The 20,814-nt window shown below is 32.4% G+C and overlaps 2 protein-coding genes across 2 annotated transcripts; both read left to right on the top strand.

The window, feature by feature from the left end:
- Window positions 1-415: 415 nt before the first annotated feature.
- Window positions 416-2,114, top strand: LOC121261846 (heavy metal-associated isoprenylated plant protein 35-like). Its single transcript, XM_041164246.1, has 3 exons — window positions 416-576; window positions 675-750; window positions 1,150-2,114. Exons 1-3 carry the CDS (start codon window positions 490-492, stop codon window positions 2,016-2,018), a joined length of 1,032 nt encoding a protein of 343 aa, XP_041020180.1. The 5' UTR covers window positions 416-489; the 3' UTR covers window positions 2,019-2,114.
- Window positions 2,115-18,865: 16,751 nt separating this feature from the next.
- Window positions 18,866-19,631, top strand: LOC121263830 (protein RALF-like 33). Its single transcript, XM_041166910.1, has one exon. It carries the CDS (start codon window positions 19,015-19,017, stop codon window positions 19,372-19,374), a length of 360 nt encoding a protein of 119 aa, XP_041022844.1. The 5' UTR covers window positions 18,866-19,014; the 3' UTR covers window positions 19,375-19,631.
- Window positions 19,632-20,814: the final 1,183 nt, after the last annotated feature.

The raw sequence follows: 20,814 nt of genomic DNA, 5'->3' as shown, positions 1-20,814 counted from the left end.
CTGTCCATCAAAGTATCGAATTTTAGCCGAAGGCCCGCCCTTCTCTCTCTCTCTCTCTCTCTCTCTCTCTCTCTCTCTCCCCTAAATCTTAACAAGATTTAGGGCATGGTATCTTAAAATTTTTATTTCATGTCATCTTCTTTTTAAATTTAAAATTTTCAAATTAATTATTACAATTTTTTCAAACTAATCGTTATAATTTTTTTAAATTTTTAAATAAAAAATAAAAAAAAAATTCAATTTTTTCAAATTTACAAATAAAAATAATATTATAACAATATTTTAACTTTATAATATATTTTATTTAAAATTTTAAAAATATTTAATTCAAATTACCTTATTACTATTCACAAACTATGTATACTATGATCTACAAAATTCTAATATGATCGCACTCCACAAACGAGCCCTTAAAGAAGTTATTCCTTCTTCTCAAGTAATCCTACACAATCTTCTCTTTCCCCTCTCATAGGCTCTCCTGTTCGTCCGATGGCAAAAGCAGACGCCAAGACCGAAGCTAAGGAAGTAGCTAAAGACGTACCGGAAGGAAGTCCTCCAGAACCTCTCAAATACAAGGTAAAACTTGGTTTCTATATATCAACAACACTCACTCCTTTTTGAATAAATTTTAAGACTCCACTTGTTTTCAAACCTCTTCTGCTGATCTTTTCTAGACATGGGTCTTGAAAGTCTCAATCCACTGTGAAGGCTGCAAAAGAAAAGTAAAAAAGGTTCTAAAAAACATTGAAGGTGACTCCAAAACCTAGTATTAATTCTTTGCAATATTTTTTTCATATTTATTTCTGATCATGGGAATTATGGTTCTTGTTTACCAAAGAAAAAAAGGTCTGCTTCTTTTATACTGGTTCCATTCCTTTAAGTTAACTCTCTTTTTCAATGTTTAAGGAAAAAAGAAAGATATACTCTTGAAATCTTGTGGATTAGGAGATTTTCTCGTCTGGATTATATCTACTTCTGCTTAATATCAGTATATCCATATTTCTTCCGTGTTTTATCCAGTTTTCTTTTCCATGTTTGATCTATTTCATCTGCAGTTTCCTTATTCTTCTCGTCTTCTTTTCCCCTCCTTTCCCTCTAATATTTACCGTTTCCCCTGAAAAACTTGGATACTTTCAATTGGAGTCTCAGGGGTATATACGACAGACGTTGATTTGAAGCAACAAAAGGTCATTGTAACGGGGAATTTAAACCCAGAGATTTTGATCAAGAAATTGGTAAAGACAGGCAAACATGCAGAGCTTTGGCCTGAAAAAACTGGCAAAAAAGAGAAAAAGAACGGCAAACCCAAGAACAAAGAGAAACAAAGCGACCAAGAAAGCTCTGAGGAAAGTAACCATGGTGATGATAAGGAAAAAGAGACAGTTGAAGTTGAAGATCATCAAGACCCTGCGAAAAATTGTGACGGTTGTGAAGGCGGTGTTGCAACTGGTAAAACCGGTGGACAAGCGAAGGAGCCAAAGCCTGAGGTGAACGTAGCGTTCGGCAACCAGACACCGGCAGCTGATAAGCAGGGTGGTGGTGGCAGTGGAGGCAAAAAGAAGAAAAAGAAGAAAAAGAAGGGGCAAAAAGCGAGTAACAGCAACGTCGATGGGGCCGAACATTCAGGCAATGCCCCGCCACGCACAGGATCAGCAAATAGTACTGGTCAAGGTCCAATTCTAGCTCCAGCTAATAGCAGCCCTCCACTTCAGCATGTGTACACTCGATACCCACCAGCCAATTACAGCTCTCCACGTCAGCATTTGTATGATCAAGACCCACAACATTACCACGTAACTCCAATGAATGCAACGAGCTACAGTGTGGCATACCCTGCTAGCACATCATACTACACCTCACCACCATCGTATGACTATCTGTATATCCTCCAGGGTCCTCCAGGGTGCGAGACCAGGTCGGAGCATCCACCGGCGGATCGTGACATGTGTTCCTTGTTGCGCCGGACCGTCTCAGAGATATTCAGTGATGAAAATCCAAATGGGTGCTCAATCATATGACCTTATATTTTGCGATCAGTGGATTGCATTGGCGTTTTGGGTATATATAGACAGCTTATGCCACTATTTGTATGAGCTAATGGTGGATGCATGGTGTACACACACACGTGTAATCCTGTAAACCGGTCGGATTTATGTTATCTAAATAACAGCCCACCAATAATGTATTGACACGTAGGCTGTCTACCACAACAATCTTGTGGCCGATGCACTGCATGGAAACTCCCCTTTGCTATTTCGCATCCATTATGGTTTTTCCTAAGACTGCGTTTGGATGTTCAACTAAGTTGAGATGAGTTGAGTTCTTTATGAATAATAGTGAATTGAGATGATAAAGTAAGTTTTGTGGAGTCCATTTAAAATGAGTTTAGATATATTTATGAAAATTTAAAAAAGATTATAGGTCCTACGTATAAAGAGTTGTTGAGTTGTAAATGGTTGTGGGTCCTACATATAAAAATGTTTTGAGTTGAGATGAGTTTAGTGGTTTGAGAATTGAGTGTTTGAATGTTAGATTCGGTTTAAAATTAGACTAAACTGAATTGATCTCAATGCAGTCCAACAACCAAACGGGATATAAAGTTTGTATTTTTTGTTGCCCTCAAACTAAAATCAAATTTTGTTGATTAATACTTGAGGACTATTATCATCTTATAGGAAACTTCTCCAGCAGTTTCAATTGATGGGCATGAGAATGTGCTTGATGATGATGAGGATGCATTATTCAAAGCAGCTGCAAATCAACATGTATATGTAGCCATCCCCTTGATTTTTCCAAACAGTTCTTCCCCTTTATCTTCCCCTTTTCTCTTCGTCTTCCCCACTTTTTCCCCCACTCTCCCTTCAAGATCTGAAAATCTTTCTAGGAAAATACAATAATTTGATGCACAAGAAAATGCCCAGAAACTATTTCTTCTTCAACTTTCTTTCGATACTAAATTTTGCTTCAAATCATTCATCAAGTACTTTGCTCAGAGTCCCAACTCACACTAACATTCCTCCAATCACTTCATCTTCAAATTAGTACAAGGTAATGCCTTCATCCAAACAATACAAAACCCAAATATTAAAATAATACAATAAACTACAAATACCCAGTAGAGATGGCGACACCAAGAAAGAAAAAAACTTTTTTTTTCCACCAAATCCATGTCAATGAACCCAAAATAAACTCCAATGTGGCTAAAAGTTCAAGAAACAACTAACTGAGTTTTCCTCTTAATTTTGTTGTGCATTATTGCATGGGGTTTTTATAGGAAAATGTGGCACAAAGCTAAATCATGGAGTTGCAGTTGTAGGCTATGGAACAACTCTTGATGGAACCAAGTACTGGATAGTGAAAAACTCCTAGGGATCTGAATGGGGAGAGAAGGGTTAAAAGGATGCAGTGCGGCATCTCTGATAAGAAGGGATTGTGGGGCAAAATCGACTGCCTGGGCAAAATTGACGAACTAGTGGGGCAAAATCTGACTAGGAGAAATCGGCATCGGACTGGTGGTGGTGGACTAGTGGATGCTGGCGGTGCATGCTCGGCATGAAATTGGAAGCATAGAAAGGGGGAATTCGTGCAGCTAGTTTCCTCTCTTCAGCTTTCCTATGGAGTTGCCCTTGTCTATCCCATGTGAACGAATGCAGATTGAATTTGATGTAATTTCTGACGTGGCAAAATGTGAGTGGAGGGTTGTTATTTGGAGAAAAGTGGACCGACCGTTTAGAAGCGGTTCTCATTTATATATAGACGTGAAAGGAATGTAGTAGAACATCCTCAATAGACTAGCTAAAAGCTAAATTTATTGAGTATTTAGTTATTAGAGAACAAAATATGATCATAAGGATTACTTAAATTTCAAATAAATGAACTTTAGCTACAGTGACTTCCAAAATATTTTTTAAATTTAAAAATTACTGTAGATAAACCAAATACATATTTTATTAATTATTTATCTTTCATCTTTCTCATCAATTACTTTGACTTCCTCTTTCTCATCAATTGGTTCGACTGCTTCGACTTCTTCCCTCTTAATTATTTCTCTTTCTATTTTCTCATCAATAACATTAATTTAATTAGAATATAATTACTAATTCACATATAATAGGTAGAATGATAAAATTAAATAAATTAATAATTAAAAAAATTAATATTTTTTAAAATAATATTATTTTATTACTATATAATGAATAATACAATGTGAAATTTTGATGTGAATGAAATAGTTAAAGTCAAATTTATCTCATATTATTTTATTATTATATAATAAAAAAATAACTATTCCAATGTAGGGATTGGGATAGCCAAAGCCAAATTCGTTTCACATTAGCTAAAAGTGTCCTTTAGTTTTGACTAAATCATTGAGAGTGTTCTAAGGGGTAATAAATGGGGTTTGTTTTAGGTCTCGTTTGCATATAGAAAAGGTTTCATCTAATCTCATGTCATAATTATAATTTTTTCAAATTTTCACACAAAATATAATAAACAATTCGACTTTTTCAAATTTCAAAACAATAACAATATTAAAAAAATAATATCCTAATAATATTTTATTCAACTTTTAACTTTTATTTAAAACCGTATCATCTTATCTCATTGTCCAAACGAGCCTCAGTGAGTTTTGAGCTTTGGTGCATGGTTGTGCTTACCTCTATTTAGTAGTGTTTATGTTTTGAGGTTGGTTTAAGATGATAGAAGCAGTATAAATGTTACTGGCCTTAGAGCATTCCCATCCCATTCTCTATGAAATTTTCTATAATTTAGTTAAAAAGTACATTCCCTAAAAGTTTTTTTCTAAATTTCACTCATCTTCAAACTTCATATATCTCATTCCCTATCATTTCTTTATTCTATCAAAATAATATTTCTCTATTATTTCTCTATTACTTTTTTCTCTCATTTCCATTTACAAACTTAACTACTTAATATTTTTTCTTATATTTTGAACAATTACACTGGTGAATATTTTAAACAAAAATGTAATTTTTTTGTGGATATAATAATATTTTTAAAATTAGTTTTTTTATATTTTGGTAATTAATTAAATTATTTTTAAAATTATTATTTAAAACTATAACATCTATGAGTATATATGAGAGAAAGTGTAGATGATTGGAAGAAGAATTTATTTTATGTATTAGAATAAAAGATTGATAAAAAATGTGAATACTGATTTCCTATATTTGGAAAACTACTGTTCATTTCCTAAACATTTTTTCTAAAATAGGGATTAGGACGTAAGAAGTATTTTGATCAAAACCCTAAAACAAAACTCAAATTATAGGGAATCCAGTGCTTTGAGACACTGGATGTGAATGTTCTTACAATGGTTCTAATTAGGTACTGATGGTTTAAATGGCTAACATATATATAAGAGTTATGTTATTTATAAGCTTGATGTGAAATCATTTACAAATAATTTTCAGGTTTTTTATTAATATATTAAACACACTTTTTATAGAAAAATTTGTCGCATCAGTTTTAATTAAAAACTTATAAAAAAAATTAAATACAAACAAAAATAGTACATAGATAGTAAAAGAGTAATAATCTGATCATTATCCATTTATTAAATGAATGCGGCGGATTTACGTTACACACCAAACTTATAAATAACATAATTCATGTGCGTGTACACACACTAGATGTGAGAGATGATGAGCTTATGTTTGTATACATCCATGCAGGTTGTAGCATGTCTCTCTCGCTCTCACATTCGCCAAAGTAGATTTGCATTTCGGCCTTTAGTGCATTATATGCTATAGATCATAGATCCAAGAAAGCAAAGGGTTGGAGTACGTGGCAAATATATTTTGACCATTCAAAGACATAGACCTACTAATTAGACGGATTCCTAATAATGCGGTCGAGTAAATCGGGAAAAATTATATCGTTATGTTTGAAAATCGTGAACCAATGGAAATGTGTCGTTCGTGGCCATGTAACCTTGGAACCCCATGATCTTTTTTTTTTTTTTTTTTTGAATGATATATGTCCCGCTATATTTAAATGTTAAACTGAGTTGAGATGAGTTGAATTCTTTATGAATAGTAGTGAGTTGAGATGGTAGAATGAATTTTGTGAAACCTATCTAAAATGAATTTAAATATATTTAGATATTAAGATGAATTTAGATGTATTTATAAAAAATTAAAAAAAATTATGAATTCTACGTATAAAGATGTGTTGAGTTGAAAAAAATTATAACTCATGTAAAGAAGTTTTGAATTGAAACGTTTTTACAAAGCAATTCACAAAGTTTTGTGTTGAAAGAACTCATTATATATGCCCCTGAAAGATTAGCCGGTGTTTGGTCCTTGTTTTTTGTGTCCCTTCTGAGAAACTTACAAAGTTTCATGGGTTTTCTTTATATTTTCGCTTTTGAAAAGCATCTCTCTCATTAAACGACCTTTAGCATATGTGTGAGATAGATAATTAGATTGTTTTGATGTTACTTCCTTTCTTTAATGTGGAAGATTGTTTTTATGTATTAGAGGATAATCCTTGGGCTAACTCCACTTGTAGGCAAATTACAAGTATCTCCCACCTCGTTTTCTGCAAGCTGATTTTTGGCTCTTCAAAATGGGTTTATTCAGGGTCACATGGGTAATTAACATATAAAATTCTGCATTTGATGGTTCCTGCCTGCATGCAAATCGTCTAAGGGAATATGTGGACTCATTGTTTTCCATAACTTTTATCACTTTTTAAACAAGTAACTCCCAAAACAACCAACTTCTCGCTTTATAGGAGATTTGGATAGCAAGTTGAGATGAAAGTTGAATAAAATATTATTATAATATTATTTTTTAATATTATTTTTATTTTAGAATTTGAAAATTTTGAATTATTTATTATATTTTTTTGTATAAATTAAAAAAGATTATAATGATTAGATAAGATGAGATGTAATGAATTGAGTTGAGAGAATGTGTCAATCCAAACAACCCCTTATCACAATCTTTATTCAATATCAATAAAAACTCTTTTTAGGGTTTATATTCTCTTGGCCACTTGAGTGTCCTTTAACATTCCAGTCCGTCTTTGATATCATGGAGAATCTTATCGTTTTTGTTCTTATTCTTCACTGAAGGGACATAAACATGTACCACCTACAGTTTTCAAAAGGCAATAATAACTATTAAATTAGATATCTGATTAACAAAAGGTTCTGTGTCATATTGGAAGGAGGTCTAGTAGAATGGTGGGTCCCTTTTAGTTTATATATTTTTAAATGAAAAATATTTTAATCACAAAAATATCTCATAAAAAAAACCTGCACATTGATGTAATACATTATATTATAAAATAAATCTAATGTATCATAAGAATACATGTCAATTTGTGATTTAATTTATAGAATCTCTTTCCGATTGTCGATTATAGTACTTCTCTTTTTAAAGATTTTGATCTATAATCATTGGATTCCATATTTGGACCAATGACTTGCATGGTAGAAAAATGTTGAAGTCATTACATATCTTACCATAAAAAAATAAAAAATAAAAAACTTTATATGATTAATGGCACATTATCAATGTATATTGATTTATTATCCCTTTTTTTTTATAAACTTTTTTATTGGTAGAACATAAGTTTGTAAAACTTATGAAATAAAACTTGGATTACCTCTAACATTATTCTGTACTATATAACTTGGGGTGGGTCTACGCCCACTGCTGGGAGCTCCCGCTAATGCATTTTGTATTTTTTTATTATTTTATTTTATTATATGAATTTTTTAACATCTTTAAATATTTTTTAAAAAATAAAAAAATTCACAACATTATTAAAAAATACTTACTTAATCATGAAGTAAAAAAAAAAAACTAAATAAAAAATTAAAAATCACCGGCAGGAGCCCCCAACGGTGAGCATAGCATTTCTCTATAACTTGAGAGTGATACTTGATACTTGTTGGCTTGTCTTAAAATGAGTAACAGGGGAGTTTTAGGATGGTCAGCATTATTGCTTGCAAACTTGCAACTCAAAGATCAAGAGAAAGCAGTTATGGAATAAGTAAACAATTTCCATTTCTCTATTGCAAGTAGAAAGAAGGAATGTGGAGAGAGGAAAAAAAAGAGTCCTAATGTGTATATGTTCATAGACATGTGATGTCAGAGTATTCTAATTTCTTATCAATCAGGTGCAACTTCTGACACTATTGGAGTCTTCCTGTTTGTTATTTTCTGAGAAATTTTCCCTTAGCCTGATTCCTTCAATCCAATCCATCCTCCTTTGTCAAGCCTCTCACTCATTTCTTAAATCTTTTCATTGGTGACAAAATAACAAGGCCTTGATTTTTAAACCTCACTCAGGTAGTTGGAAGGTCTGAGGACAAGTGCAGTCCAGACTCCATTCTAATGTTATTACTATAAATATTAGTTCCCACTTGATTTTTTTTTTGGGTATAAACGTGCCTAGCTATGTCATTCCACAGAATACTATGACAGATAATCAAGTGATAAAGGTTTCTGAGCTGAAAATGAACCAGCAGTTGAGTGCAAAGTTTCCCAGTAAATCAAACTTCTGCATTTGCTATGAGTTGTGCCGAACTCTGTTTTCTTGCATATAGGATGTTGTATCTATCACTCTTTGTATTAGACTATCCGATTCGGTCAAAAAATTAGAGAGGATATCTCAATTGTATAGCAAAGCCAGCCCAAGTGGCTGCCCTCATAACCTTCTCAAAATCAGTCACCCCTTTTGGATGTTTCCCTATAACCTCATTATATGAGACACTGCTAGATGAGATTTCAGTCTCCTCAATCAGGGAGGATTGTCAAATTACTGAAAGCATACATACAGCCTTCCACATGACCTTTAGAATAGATATCTAACCTCTTTTGAGTTTTAGGGGAAAGGGAAATGGGTTTGAAAAAGAAGAGAAATAAACAAGGAGAAGGTGCCAATCATGACAATAATGACTTCAATTATGAATAATACAATGATGCAACTTCCTCTAACTGCTATGTATAATCAGGGTAATAAGTTTTGATATCTGGTTTTGGTTTTTTGCTGATTATGTATCCCCCAGGTATCTTGTGGTTTTCCTCTGCTACAAGTGAGGGCTATCAATAAAATTGGGTATCGTCCTCTTCTTAAAAAAAAAAAGAAAAAAAAAAAAAAAAGCTATGTATAATCAGGGATTAACCAATTGCTTAAGAGCTACCTAACTTTTAATAGAGGAAAATTCATAGCTACAAAAGAAATGTTTAGCTAAATGGCAAGCATAAAAAATTGGCAGGTCTGATTATTAGGGAAACATGTCCCCAAATAAATGGCATACAAGTGGTTTCAGTCAAATCTCATTGATAATTTAACCCATTAGAACCAAATTAATGCTTTTAAAAGGCAAACGCATGAGAGGAGGTGCAAGGAATAAAATGGATTTGAATAATATAAACTCAACTCAGGATAAATAGTAGAAAAGACCCACCATGCATCCATCCATGCATGCTCGTAATTCCCCTAATGATTCCAACTTTTGTCATTTGATATTTGTTTAAAGATGCATTGTCAAAGGGTTCTGATTAACCATTTACATGAGTTAGTTGGTGGAGCATGGCATTTCAGTAAGACGATGACAAGCTGGGATAAGAACTGAAACAGATAATCAATTGAAGGGTCGAAACCATGTCAAAACCAGTGTAGTAATTAACCAAAAGAGCTAGTCGGGGAATTGTCTTTCCTTTTTGTAAGAGATAGAGTATCTCCAAGTAATAATCATCCGTTTCATTTCATCTCATTTCATCTTATTATTATAACTTTATAAAATTCTTATACAAAATATAATAAACAATTTAATTTTTTCAAATTTTAAAATAATAATAATATTAAAAATAATATTTTATTTAATTTTCTTCTAAAACTATCCCATATTATCTCATTATCCAAACGGATTATAGCGGCTATGGTTTTATCCATATGTATTGTTTAACACTTGATGGATTTGGCTATGACCCGAGTTTGTATTTAATTTAATGGCCTTAGTTTGGGATGTCATTGGGCTTATACCAAATATTGACCCAACATTGATCTTGATGGTTTGTTGGGAGTTGGGACATTCATGGGAACGAACATGTACCACTATCGAATTTTATGGTCGATCTGTCTTTCGTATCATTCTGGATGCAAATATTTTGTTAACCAAGCCCAACATTGATCGGAACTCGTTTATTTTCGTAAATGAGATGAGACGAGACTAAAGTTAAAAGTTGAATAAAATATTATTAGAATATATTTTTTAAATATTATTTTTATTTTAAAATTTAAAAAAATTAAATTGTGTATTTTATTTTATATAAGAATTTGAGAAAGTTGTAATGATGAAATGAGATGAGTTTGAGTAACAAACCTATTCTAATGGCACCGAACTTTGATGCTTACATTGCAGCTCCCTGAAAGGGAATCCCTCGGAACAGCCTACCACAACACATGGCTAGAATGAGCATGGGACCTGGGACCCCAAAGGGGATGACATGCTTGGGGGATGGCAAATACACTTTATTCTTCAGGTAAACTGTTCATAAAATTGTTTTAATTATGAAAAGAGAGCATGTTCTGCTTCCATTGAAGTGTTGGTAACCCCGATGTGCAGAAAGTGCAGCAAAAAAGTGGTAGTGGTACTGAATAAAGGCAAGTTCAAGGGGAAAGAAATCTGAATGCCAGTGAACAGAGGGAAATTCAAAGGATTAGCACAATGCAAATTATCAAAAGCTGCATCTAGTAGAAGGAAATGAACCTGCAGATCCCTATATATATGTGGTACTAATTCTTACTGCTTTCTTCATTATCAAAAGCAGCATCAAGTTTCACATCAAATCTTCAGCTCATGATCATTGCTTTTACTTGGCTGCAAATTGCAATGGTGTGTCTCTCTATGCGTGCGCATGTGTGCGCTTGTTCCCTGCATTTTGTGAATTGTCCCTACTGAAATGAAATGTTTATGAACTCTCTCCAATGGCTATATGGCAGTATGGTAAGAAATGCACCAATGAGGCCTTGCTACTCTCGTCAACCATAGCACATGCTGACCATAAGACACTCCCTAGGTCCTACTTTTCTAAGGGTGGTCGTACCAACATTCTTGCGTGCATCCTGATGCATATTGACCATCAACTATAATTGCATTGTCTTGACAGCTTGTTACGATAGCTGACATGCTAAGAAAAGGATCACGCAGAAGAACCTGTTGGTTATAGTGCTAGTTAATTGGGTTGTTCTTGCATATATGTTTCTGCTCCTCGCATGGCTAATATTTTTACAGTTTGCTGCTTTCAAATAGGTCAGATACTAATGTTCCTGGTTTTTCAGAACGAAATCCTGGTAACTAGGCAGATGGATGAGGATGATGATAAATTGATAATGATGATGAGGATGGAATATATGTTGTTCAGTCAACATCACCATATATACCACAAGGTAAGAGAAATGATATTTGCAGTTATAGAGTATGCAAATGTCGTGAACTTCTTTTAAAAAAAAATGAGTAAATATGAGATTCATATGAAAAAATTAATTTTTTAATAGTGGACTTCACTCTTTATCAAAAAATGTGCGCATCGCTTGCACAACTCATGACTTATCTAGCATTACTCATGAGAAAATGTAGGGACAATGGATCTCTATCTTAAAGACATGTTGAAGCCTACTGAGTTATGCTGTAGCAAATTCTGTCACTTGGGTTGTATTTCCCCAAAGGTCATGAGACTTTCTTCACTGTCATAGTTAGCTTTTTCATTGCTATTTGTTCAGAATATATAAAGCAGAAGTTTGACATTCCGATGGGAAATGCTTGAGATGATTGTCCCAAGTAGTATAAGCCCTTAAGGTGGAGAATTTTATGAGCCAAGTAGGGCAGGGGAAGATTAAAATTTTGAACTGATTGGAAATTAGTTCCCCCATTAAATTTTGCTGTTTCCCAAGTCGAAAAAATCTGCAAGTTGGGACGACTCAGCACCCAGCTTCTCTACTTTTCTTTTTTCTTTTTTCTTCTGGTACACGGTTACAAAATACAAGATTTAATAGAGTGGGAACCAATAATTATTCTAGATTAATAAATACATAACAAAAAATAAAAATCAAAGAAAGAGGATCCGAAGCCAACTTGGTTGCCGCCCATTTCCCACAAAAGGGAGCCGCTTGAAACGATTTTGATACAATATGATTAACAAACTATAAAACTATGATTGAAAGATGCAGTAAATTGTTGTGTGCTGCATTTTATTAGTCTAGATTGGCTGAATGAGACTTTCACTACCTCTTTAACTTGATCATTGGTTTGGAAAAACAGAAGAACATAAAGAAATAGCAATTGAAAGATGGGTTGAATCGCCAACAGACGACCGTCACTAGTTGTAAAGGCACGTGTAGGCCACGCGCCACTCTTGAATAGAAGTAATGATTGAATCCAAGAGATCCAAACCCGCTGACCTTGATGGTGCTGCGCATGGCTACGATAGACTTCCCATGGCACAACAGTGCGTGAGTCTAATGCTCAATGTGAGCTGTGCGTGAGACGTACGCGTCGCTCTTTTAGTCAATTTTTTTCTATCATCCGAATGATTGGCAACTAGAGAATCTAGCTTCTATACTTGAACGGGGATTTGTTTGCTCTATCTCTCTCATTTTGAGTTTTAAAAAGTTCCAGCAAAAAGTCTAAGCAATTTAAGGCCCCGTTTGGATAAGTAGTTGGTCTCATCTCACCTCAATATCTAAATAATTACTCGACACTTTTTAATTTCTATTTCATACTTATTAATCTAATTATTACAACTTTTTCAAACTTTCATATAAAACATAAAAAAGAATTCAACTTTTTCAAATACCAAAATAAAAATAATATTATAATAATATTTTAACTTTATAATATTTTTATTCAACATTTTCTCTATTTTTTTTCTAATGAAAAATGCTACATCCACCGAGGATGTAGCACGACAAAAGATACGAATTCATATTTTATTTTATTACTTAATTGTTAAAGAAGTGTTTTGAAATGAGTTTGAGAAGTTTTTCTTTTTTTAAAAAAAAATTAAGGGATTTAAAAAATGCTTAAAAAAAACACAAAATAGAGAGGTACATTTTGCACTTCTAGTGGGAAATAGGAAATAAAGATCTTAATTCAAATTATTTTATTATTATTTACAAATCATCTAAGTGTTATTTACAAATTTTTCATATCATCTCATTCGACTATCCAATCGAGACATAAATCTAGTTAAATGAACCTGTTTCTATGTTAATTTAAAAAAAAAAATAATAATCTTTTTTCTTCTGTGGTCAATCTCGTAACATATATTTTGTCTGTTCTTGAAATTTAAAAAATAGTTTGAAAAAAATAAACGACAGAATTAGTTGAATTTTGTTGTAATTAAAGGGAGTCATCTTTCCTTTTTTTTTTTTTTTTTTTTTTTTGTCTATCGTCTTTCTTCGGAGCAGTTGTAATTTAGGAGAAGGATAATGAGGAGTTTCGGGTCTTTTCTGTGGAGGAGACAAGTTTTCCCATTAAACCCAATGGGCCTCTTACGCAGCCCAGGGGCCAAGCCCAGATAATTGGACCCTGAGTAAACATACCACATCAATTGATACCAGACAATTCTCTTAGTTTATGCATTGGAGGCGTCCTAATTTAGATATTGAAAGTATTTCAGATATTTTTAGAATATTTTATTATTATTTATTATTTTGCTATTATTATTTATATATTTTTTTTATTATTAACTACTATTTAATATTCTATCATTATTATTTTTTTATTATTCATAAAATACCTGAAAATACATGACTACCCAAACTCAACAGCATCACTTCTCGTTGTATATTGCAAGTGATTAGAGTGCAAACATGTCCATAACATTCCGTTAAAAATTGTCAATTAATTTCATTTAATAGTGTTTTTTTATTACATACATATGACAATTAAGGTCCGGTTTATATTTGCAAGTCATCTTAATTTATTTTAACTTATCTCACTATTATTCATTATTATTTATCAACTTTAACTCACAAATCTCATTATTATTTATAACTTATCTCATTACTATTCATAATCTATCTCAATTAATCTCAACTTATCTTCGAATCCAAACGACACCTAAATATAAATATTAAACGAAAAAAATATTGTTCAACACTTTAACTTACAGCTGGCTTTGAGGAGTTGTGGACGCGCAAGCACCGGCCCTACCGAATCTGTATTTGTGGCCCCCACATCCTGTAATCGGGTCTGCACGTTACACACCCGTTTAATGCGCTGACGTTTTTTGCCAGGAGGATAAACAAATAGAAAAACTATTCAAAATTAATAATCTTTATATTATTTCCTTTTCTAAAAATAAAAATAAAATTAATACTTGAATTTACACTACTGTCCCTTCGTAATCTCATTTTTTTACCTACTTTATTTTTATTTTTATTTTTATAATCATTGAATTTTGTTATCTTTTTAAGAAACATTGATCCAATGGTGATTAGAGACGAATGCGTAGCAAATTATGATAGCAATGTTATAGTCATGGTGTAATCTCTATCATTATTTTGAAACAAATATAAATAGGTTTTAAATTTTTAAAGTTAATATAATACATTTCTAAATTATAAAAATTATAAAATCAAAATCTTATTAAATTCTAACGAATAATATAGATGAAAAAAAAACGATGTGACACAATCTTAACCGTTGGTGCATATTATCGCATTTTAATAGATTGAGAGTGTAATGTGTTGATTTTAATTATTTAAAATGTAAAATAAAAACCCCTAATAATTTAAGGGTGCAAAACTTATTTTTATCCAAAAATATAAAAGGATATATAGGGCTGTAAAATTTTCGTCCGAACCGGTAAAACCTACCGGACCGGACCAAAAATTTATTTAGTCGGTTTCAGTCTTCTATATGTGAGGAATTCAATTTTCAGTCCAATCTCAAGGTGAGTAATTTTTGGACCAGTCCAGACCGAAATCAACAGAACTATATATATTTTTAAAATATTATATATATCTAAATATTATTTTATATAGTAAGTATATAAGTTAATTATGTAATTCTCATATATTCTATTACCATTGACTATATAAAATATTAAATAATATATACTGTCAATTAATCATATATCATAATCCATATTAAGAATGAACTTAATTTTAATTTTAATAATTTTGATTTTTTATTAATTTATCTACAAACAAAATAAAATTTAATTATTTATTAGCTATTGGGCCGGACCGGACCGATAGCTAATAGTCCGGTCCGGTCCATATGAGTATTTGGTCAGTTTCAAGATGAAAAAATCCTAAATCAAAAGGGTTCGATCCAGTCCCAAAATCCTCTTATAGACCGACCAGACCTAACCGAATTTATCCCTAAATATATATATATATATATATATATATATATATATATATTGAGCAAATGTCTACAAAACTACATTTGAGCTAAAAAAAAGGAATAAAATGAGTCTTAAAACTAAAAAATGAAAGCATTGATTGATGGAGGCTCCGGCCCAATAGAAATTGGAGGGCAAAGTTTAAAACTTTCCTTTAATTATCATTCATCTTCCAAATATTCTTTTTTCCCAAAATATAATTTTTATTTCATTCATCGTCTTAATCCCAAAACGTTTATCACTATCAATAGTCAGCGTACTAAACCTTTAGGAGTTCGCTATAAAGACTCTAAACTTAGTGGTATACTTCCTCTATATGTAAATAATTTGTATGAAAAATTAAGAATTTTTCTTTTGAATTAATAGAAGTACACTTGCGAAAAACTTCTTATTGTATACCTTGAAATTAATTAGATCTATGTACTTGGACACCCGATGCTAAAATGTAATGAACCTGACTATTCTTTACTAATTTGTAATAAAGAAATAGAAGATGGTTTCTGCGATGAGTAATGGAATGCACACAAGATGTTTGATAAAATGAAAAAGAGAGTAACAAAAAGAAAGAAGATGAAAATAGCTACATCTTGGGGGTATTCGAGATTCTTAAGTCCTCTAAAAAGGTTAACAAACAATTCCAAGAGATTTTCCACAATCCTTCAACCAGTACCCCCTTCCCCTGCATATTCTTGCCGGCTAACTAAGTAGGTTAATACCAGGATAACATGTGTAAAGTAAAATAACAGTTTTCCCGAAAATAAAACAACTACAAGACTTTAAAGACAATTTATCTAAAGGAGCAAAATGCTGCGACGGTACTTCCCAGCAAACGAGGACAGGATCATAATATATATATATATATATATATATATATATATATATTTAAAAAAAATACTATATATATAAAGAGATTACATAAAATTAATTTTATAAATTGACGTAATTTTATATAATTCGTCAAATTTATTTTAAAATTTGATCATCTCAAATTACATTAATTTATAAGATTATTTTTATATAGTCTGTAGTCTGGCTATTTAAAAAACAAAAAAGCCAGCGTATTTTTTTTTTTTTTTGTTTGAAATAATGATTGCTTTCATTCATAACTCAATTAGCGGTTGTGAATGCAAGGAGGATCAGTCCAGATTGTTCTCATTAGATATATAGACTCGAGGCCTTCTTTGCTAAGCATACCACTACATTGATATTCCTTGGGATATGACATACAGACCAACAGGCTTAAATTTTCTTAATATCTCTAACCAGCCGACCCACCGAATTCCAGTTGCCCTCCACTCCTTCGATGGCCTGGACCAAACTCAGAGAGTCACCTTCTAACACGATGTTTGCATAGGATTACAGCTTTCAAAGCTGCAAAGGGTCCAGCCAGGAGGGGATCGATCATCAAGCCAGCGTACTAAACCTTATCCGATACAAATTTTATTGGTTAAATTAATTAAGCACCGATCAAGCTCGACGTTTGTACACGTGCTTGATGTAAACAAACAGAAAATGCGAATTAATCAACGGTGACGGAAGGTAGCAGGTGGCGTGGGAAGAAGGAAACGTGTTTGGGTTAAGAGAATCTTGGGTTGGGTTGTAAAGATACCCACGCTGGTGGCCAGTACGTGCTTTCATGTTCATACCTAAATCAAAAGCGCAAAGAAAGAGACAACCAGTCAACTTTAGGGGTCAACCTTTGTTACCTCTCCCACTCTGAATTTGCATTTGCTTTTCAACTTAACTACCAATTTGCCATTGGATAGAGAGGCAGAGTTGGGTAAAATACAGTGGGTGGATTAATTTAAGTTTCCATTTCCATTTCACACCTAATCTTGGAAGAAGATTCATATGAATTCTCCTCCTCCATGCTGAGCAGTTCAATTTCTATAAACAATTGATTAGGTGATGTTGCACGGAGAACTAATGTATTGGATTTGGTATCTATAGTAATGTCTCGTACTTATTCTCTCTAGGAGGATAGAAGAGATTTTTAAGTTTTATTTTATTGAGCGGCTTATCTGTTAGAAGAGAATTTGTTTAAAAGTTAAGATAATATCCGCAACAAAGGAATTTATGTGTGGAGAAGCTTCAAAGCTGATGTATAGTTTGACTTATAGTTTAGATTTTTTATATATTGATAAGTCACAATTGTAACTTCAATTCAATAATAAAATGAGTCTATTTTCACAAAAAAAAAAAAAAAGAAGTAACTGTTGAAATGAATATCGTCTGGAACCTATTTGTGGCATGTTTTAACATATTGCTAACTGTGGTAGCATTTTCTAACTTTTTCCATAACAAATGTTGGGATGATCGATTTTCGAAGTTTGAACATCGTTGTTGAAATTGATGCCTTCTAGATTACGTTTCAAGATCTCTTTAGTCAAGTGGTAATAATCCATTTAAAGGTCAAATTTTAGAAAGCGCCTTTTAGTTTTCTTAGCTCTAAAATTCTAGAGGGATAGAGTGGGAAGACCAAAGCTATATATAATGTCAATTGGATAGAAATCTCTTTCAATCTGAATTATTTTCTCTAATCATCTATAAAATTATAAGTGTTCAGTGAGTATTTAACATCAAACATGCACATATTTTTTTTAAAAGTCTAATTACTTTATAAGATTATAATGCATCTCTTGGACATGCCAGAAGTACATATTTTTCTTTTCGAGTTTTGCTACTCATCATCCTATATATTACATATATCACTTATTTTTATCTTTTTTGTTTTATTTATGCTAAATTAATTAAGTTTTTTTACTCATCATTCGTATTACATACTTATTAAAGAAAAAAATAAATAAAAAAAATTATATGTGGTATATGGTGTAAGGATGATGAGTATAATTTGAAAAATACTTTAAACACAAAAGAATTACATAACAGTAAATCTACAAACTGATATAGCTTGATGTGGTCCATCAGATTGTAAAGTTATTTTTATTGTAAAGTAGATCTAACAGATCCTATGAAATCACATCAGTTTGTAAATTTATTTTGTGTAATCTTTTTATGTATGTAACAGTTCTCGTATAATTTTTCTTTTCTTAATATCATATAAAATAATTTTTTACATAAGCTATTATTCATTATCTCACACTTCACACCTTAAAAAAAAAATTTCACACTCTAATAAAAAAAAAAAAAACTATTAGATATATAGTATGAAGATAAATAGTAACTGATGTAGAACATATGTACCTTTGATATGCTCGATAAATGTGATAACTTCATAAATGTGATAAGGAAGGAAAATCCTTTTCATGTCAAATATACTCTACCCACTCTGTACCTAATGGCAGCTAAACGTTGGTGGGCTATAACAACGCCAACTACGGCCATAGTAGTCTCAAATTGCTGTAGACATTATTCTCTCTTTTTCAACCCTCAAGTGGCATTACTGTGAATATCAACAAAACCAATCCCAAACAGTTCCCTTCATTCCATTTATAAGTCCCAGCTCTCCCATTGTCTAGTTGTCCTGAGTTCAATTTGGAACTACAAAACAAAAGAAACAGCACAGATACACAGAGAAGGAAACAGAAGAAGGAAGCCTACCCAGAAGAGAAAGAAAAGACAGAGAGAGAAAGAAAGAGAGAGCTTTGTTTCCAAAGCTATGGCTGGCGTCTTCTATTCTTCAGCTGTTTTTGGGATCTGTGCACTGGTCTTAGTTTTCAGCTCCTCATCATCCACCGTCCATGCAGGCGGGTTGTCTCACCACCAGCTGGGTTTAATACCGACCGGATCATCCTGCAAGGGAACCGTGGCTGAGTGCCTGGCCGGAGAGGAGTTTGAGCTGGGATCGGAGATCAGCCGGCGCATTCTGGCCACCAGCAGCTACATCAGCTACGGTGCGCTGCAGAGGAACACTGTGCCCTGCTCTCGACGCGGGGCCTCCTACTACAACTGTCAGGGTGGTGCTCAGGCCAACCCCTATAGCCGTGGCTGCAGCAGCATCACAAGATGCAGGAGTTGATTTCTTTTTTCTTTTTCTGTAGAACCATTTCTGATTTTGTTTTTCCCATTTTTTTAAATGGGTTTGATTGTTTACATGAAGAAGTCGAAGGAGAAAGAGATTGGCCGTGGCGATGAGTCATTTAGTGCTGTGATAATTATATTTGGATGTTTCTCTACAAGATTATGCTTATTATTAGCATTCTGTTCTCACAAATTTTATCTTCATCTTTTTCCATGGTGATTATTTAGGAATAAAGATCTATGCTTTTTCGCTAATTGATTCAAAAGTTTTGGGCTTTCTGATTCTTGTGTATGTTCTACAATTTCTTCTCCATGTTGTTTAATGGTTATCTCGATTTTACCGAGACAATTCATTGAAATTCGTTTGTTTTTAGGTGATACCATTCATTGAAATGCGTTTGGGGATGCCATTCATGGAATTTATCTGTGATACTTATATCGTTTTGGTCGTCTTCTTCTTCTTCATCATAATGCACGATATCTGTCTAGTTGTTTGAATCTTTTATTCGGGGACTTGTAGATCTTGCCTGCTTCCTTCTTTTTTAATCTTTTCCTTCCCTCTGTGACGGAAGAAGCCGGGGGGGGGGGGGGGGGGGGGGGGGGACAAGAACAAAAGTTTTTGAGTACCAAGAAATGTAACTACAGAGAACAGCAGAATTCTCCAAAGAAACGGTACATAAAATATATAATAAAAACTGTTTCAAAAGTACTTGGTGCCAAGGAAAATAATAGGTTATCAGTCTCTTATTATCTATTTATTATTATTTTCATTTGATTTTTTTAATTTTTAATTTTATTTAATTAATTAGAATTAATTATTAATAAAACTATATATTTTTAAAATTTTTAAAAAATACTTTAAAAATATAAAAAAATAAATATGCTATAAATAATAAATAGATAGTAAAAGAATAACAAAGTATTCAAGTCTCCACGTGAAGTGGATTATTGGATATTAAAGTTATGTTTAGATTAATGAGTTGAATAAAATATTATTTTTTAATATTATTATTAATTTAAAATTTTAAAAAATTTGAATTGTTTATTATATTTTATATAAAAATTTAAAAAAATTATAATGATAAATTGAGATGCGTTGAGGTAACTTTCTAATTCAAATAAAAAATATTTCAAATTAATTGCCCTGAGTAGTTCTCAAAATTCAATATTAATGGAAGCAACCCTTCCTTCTTTAAACCTTTTTAGGTGCTGTTTGGGTTGTAAGGTTGTTTTCTAATGGTGGTGGGGTTCTTTCACAGCCTAACTCGCACCAAATAGGAATGAATCATGGTCCCACTTGATAAACATAATTTTATGCAGGTGGTCCTACAACATCCTCAATTTTAACTGTTGCAGCATCTCTTTTTTTTTTTTGTGAGATTTTAATGACCCTGAGGGGCTATAAAGACTTTTCCGTCTTTTTATTGAATTAGATGGT

This window comes from Juglans microcarpa x Juglans regia, chromosome 4S (assembly GCF_004785595.1).
Source record: "Juglans microcarpa x Juglans regia isolate MS1-56 chromosome 4S, Jm3101_v1.0, whole genome shotgun sequence".
In the NCBI taxonomy this organism is placed as follows: domain Eukaryota; kingdom Viridiplantae; phylum Streptophyta; class Magnoliopsida; order Fagales; family Juglandaceae; genus Juglans; species Juglans microcarpa x Juglans regia.
The sequence above is the reverse complement of the archived record's forward strand: the minus strand, read 5'-3'. Positions and strand labels throughout refer to the sequence as shown.

Coding starts and splice junctions, on each gene's coding strand:
- LOC121261846 (XM_041164246.1), top strand. CDS start 490: ATGGCAAAAGCAGACGCCAAGACCGAAGCTAAGGAAGTAGCTAAAGAC. Junction 577..674: donor CAGAACCTCTCAAATACAAG/GTAAAACTTGGT, acceptor GATCTTTTCTAG/ACATGGGTCTTGAAAGTCTC. Junction 751..1,149: donor GGTTCTAAAAAACATTGAAG/GTGACTCCAAAA, acceptor TTGGAGTCTCAG/GGGTATATACGACAGACGTT.
- LOC121263830 (XM_041166910.1), top strand. CDS start 19,015: ATGGCTGGCGTCTTCTATTCTTCAGCTGTTTTTGGGATCTGTGCACTG.